General features: G+C 47.3%; 1 protein-coding gene across 2 annotated transcripts; it reads right to left on the reverse strand.

Moving 5' to 3' along the window:
* Positions 1-330: 330 nt before the first annotated feature.
* LOC109908467 (UPF0500 protein C1orf216 homolog) lies at positions 331-3,430 on the reverse strand. Of its 2 annotated transcripts, none has more exons than XM_020507115.2 (2): positions 3,169-3,430; positions 331-2,058 (listed from the first exon to the last, which is right to left on the reverse strand). In XM_020507115.2, the coding sequence occupies exon 2, from the start codon at positions 1,932-1,934 to the stop codon at positions 831-833; it is 1,104 nt and encodes a 367-aa protein (XP_020362704.1). In that variant the 5' UTR covers positions 1,935-2,058; positions 3,169-3,430; the 3' UTR covers positions 331-830. The 2 variants fall into 2 exon arrangements, with proteins under 2 accessions (XP_020362704.1, XP_020362703.1); XM_020507114.2 differs by having other exon boundaries at positions 3,017-3,356.
* Positions 3,431-4,057: the final 627 nt, after the last annotated feature.

Raw genomic sequence — 4,057 nt, forward strand, 5'->3', positions numbered from 1 at the left:
TGTATTTAAACAACGAATAAAAAGAGGCTTTAACGGTTCTATTAGTGCTTTATGAAAAGGATCAATTCCTTCATCTCAAATTGAAGATCAACATAATTCGCAAATAATTATCTCAAACGAAGGCCTATATCTTAGGTTTAGCATGTCTTCGTTCGACATAAACAATCTGACATTGCCTACTTGTTCTCATATTCTGCCAATCCACACCTTTCTGTGTACACCGACCTAACGTTGATGTTGGCTTTATACTGTGCGATGAGTGTAAATAGACTAGTAAAATCCCAACATCTTCTTCATAACTTTATACATTATTAACTCACAATAAACGAATATCTCTAAAAACTATTTTATTATGTCACTGGAGAAGACAAACATGATATACATATAATAAACATTTAAAAAACAATTCACCTCATATGTTGTATTTGGAATATTTTGGGATTATACCACAGTTATAGAGACAAATAAAACAGTACATTCTACACTTATATAGAACAGTTGAAGATACAGGCATATAATAAACTTCATATAATATGTTATATATTTGGATCTCAACACAGGGTAGGATGCCAACAAATCAAAAACAAACTGCATTACCAACATATTAAAACACCACATCAGAGTAAAATCTCAGAGGATGCTTGGAGATTGTCTAGTTTTGGGAAAAGTCAAGTCTAGGACACAATAAGCACAATAACCATGGCCAAGGCAACAATGCCTTTGTATTCCCCTTCAGCGACTGGCCGGTCTCTGCTGGTGACCACTTCCTGGTGACCACTTCCTCTGCTGGTGACCACTTCCTGTTGGGGCCTCTGCGCTTCCTTCCTGCTCTACGATTGGCTGGCTGTGGCAGTTGCAGTGGTGGCAGCGCCCATGCGCAGCAGCTCCTTCCTGTGGTCGAGGATGACGTCAAAGCTGGACTGGAGGCGGTTCTGCTGCTCCTGGACACGGCCCTGCAGGCTGCGGACCCAGCGGATCAGAGCCAGCCTGCGGTACATGGTGAGCTGGGCCTGGTGCTTCTCCATCTCCTGGGCCTTGAAGCGCTCGCGGTCCCTCAGGGTCCACACGGCATCCTCCAGCTCAGGCAGCTCGCCGCAGTCCGTGTCCGAGTCTGACAACGTTCCCCCGTCAAGCAGACTGTTCCCTGTTCTCAGAGGCTTGCTGCTCCTTTTCCTCTCCATTTTGTCATCCCACTTCCTGGTCAAAGAGGGGGTAAGGGGGCCTGCTGGGGTGGCAGGGGTCTCCTGGTTGCCCCCCTGGTGGTGGTCAGGCTTGGGCTCCCCCACACCGATGCGGTCCCACCCTCCCATGCCAGCCCCTTCGCCTCCGCTCTCCATGTTGAGAGAGGACAGGCTACCACTGGACCTGTAGCTGAACTCAAAGTCTGAGTCGCTGTCGCCCCATTCCTCTGGGTCCTCCACTTCCACCTCCTCCTCCTCCTCCTCCTCCGCCTCCTCTTCCACCACCACTCCTTGTTTCATGACACCTCCCCCCAGGTCTTGTTTCTCCTTCTCGTCATCGCTCATCCTCCCCATCTCCTCCTCCATCTTGCCCTCCTCCGCACCATCCGGGGGCACTCTTCCGTACCCATCGTCCCCACTCTCAATCTCAGGCAGGGACTCCAGGGGGCTCCAGCAGGGCAGGCGGGAGAGCGGGGACAGGGGCCCCGGACCGTAGTGGTTGGAGGAGGAGGGAAGGTGGGGCTGGTCGCGGCCCAATGGGCCCAGGTTACGAGGACGCACCTGGTTGCGATTCTCGTCTCCCCCCGTCATGACGTCATCGTCTTGACCCAGGAAGTTGAAGTTGCCGTCCTTCTCGCCTTGCTTCCTTTTGCCCCCCTGCTGCTGGCTGTTGTTGCTGAGGATCCGCAGTGGGGAGGAGGTGCCTCCCTGGCCTCGGTACTGGGGGTTTACGGGTCTGTCCTGGTGGAGCATTTTGCTTGGCTGAAACTCACTTCTTCTTGCTGGGGATTCAGTTCTCCGTGAATGAGATTCAAGTCTTCTTGACCGAGACTCAATTCTTGTTGAAGATTCACTTCTTGATCTTGACTGAGAGTCACTGTTTAGAAAAGCAGAGAGAGAAAAGGGAATACGATATGGAAGTTAATTAAGGCAATTGTTTCAAGGTTAATCCTTCACTATATATCAGATACATTTTGACTCATTTCTCTGATACAGTCCACTACCCTGCTGCATAACTCACAAGTTTGATATTAGCCTACTACCAGTTAATCTTCTAGCCATCGCTGCCATTCCGTCTCGTTCTAATATATTAAATCGTAGCTTCTCCGTGCATCCAATTGCACTCCACTTAGGCCTATATTACCATCAAATATTTACATGTCTCCTCAGAATGGAAATTTCACTAATCCTTACTTCGGGGTACTGCCACTCATTCTCCGCTCTGTCTCATGATGCGCAGGCACGTGGTGCTGAAGGACAGCGACTAACGTTCCGGGGTTGCGACTGGCACTGACGTAAATAAAGGTACTGGCACTGACGTAAATATTGGCGCTCGATTGGTGAGGATCAAGTAATCAAGTAAAATCGACATTGGGTGATGTGATATAACATATCAATATTATGCTTTATATTCGTTTGAGGTTCGTGCAATAGCCCAACAATAAAACGCACTCCCATCCTTCTTGTAGCCTATGTTTCGGCTAGGCTATAAAAGCTGTCAACTACAGAATGTTCTCTATGCACCATTAATTACGTCTTCTTACACTTGTGACAGTCAGAAGTGAAATACCATCAAATTCCTTCAAATTAATTAAGCAGATACAAAATTAAGATGTGCGATTTGACAGGAACGAACGACGACGCCCGATGAAAGCATATGCTTATAGCTTATCATAACACAAATCATTAGAATAGCCTACCTACACAATGTTGTTTGAGAAAAATAGATGACAAAAAAGAAACACGGTTTTATTAAATTAATATAAAAGAATTCATCTCCATTGTGCGTTACGTAATAGCCCAGACCTAGTTCATCAGCAGCGCTATCAGCTCACCCCATATCCTTGTTCTCCTCGCTCGTCCGCAGCGATAGCCTCGCTTCCACTTATACAAAACAACCGTTACCATTCCTTATTTCATTCGCTGATTACACAATCATTCGGATTGACAAATGTGTGAATCGATACATAAGAGGGCCTTGTCTTACCGTATGCTCGTAAAGTGCTTCGTAAAGGAAGTAGATTGGGAGCCCTCCCTATTTCCCCTCCTCTGGTCGACCCTCCTATGTGATGTTTATCTGCGACTACCCCCCCCCTCCTCTCTCGCTCTCTCATCCACTCTTTCTAGCACTCTGATAGAACGGACTACCCAATGACTCACTTCCGAAACTGGGCAGGGACGGTAGAACGAGAAAATGCAGAGAGGTGAGCAGAAAGTAGAGTGCAGCAGAAATTACATTGGAATGTCTCACCATATCCTTGTTTTTTTAAAGGGAAAGTACGACCAGAGAAGTATATACCACCAACTAATATTTGTTTAGGCTACTCAAATGTAACTAACCTATAACACATTCTCATAATTTTGCCAAGGGAGACAGACTGCCATTTGTTGCATTAAACTGGTGACTGTATCTGTCGGTATTAGATTAGAGAGAACGCCTGTGTTGAGTGCGAGTGTGTTTTCGGGTAGGAGGTGTGGCACATCAGACAGACTTTGCAAGTATACTCCCTCCCCATCTCCTGTCGCTTGCGGCAGAAGAGCGTACCCCCCCCCAACCCCCCCTTAACCCCTTTCCACTTCAACAACATCCCCATTCAAGTGCTGCACCTCCAGGCTGTCCCCTCCTCCCCATCGTTCAATAGTAGCCTAAGCACATGAAAAATACATCAAACACAGCGGCCGCCCGCGGCCTCATCACATGCAAAATCATCTCCATCTTCCAAAACCGAACACAGAACCGTGGAGCAGGACACCGATATAGAGAAACAGATAGCAACAGGGCCAGAAAATAGAAACATTGAGAGACAGAGAGAGAGAAACAGAGCATGCTTTTGCAGTGCATGTGGACCAAATGTTCACACGAAGGGTCATCCGCG

The sequence above is a fragment of the Oncorhynchus kisutch genome, linkage group LG17, assembly GCF_002021735.2.
Source record: "Oncorhynchus kisutch isolate 150728-3 linkage group LG17, Okis_V2, whole genome shotgun sequence".
Lineage (NCBI taxonomy): Eukaryota > Metazoa > Chordata > Actinopteri > Salmoniformes > Salmonidae > Oncorhynchus > Oncorhynchus kisutch.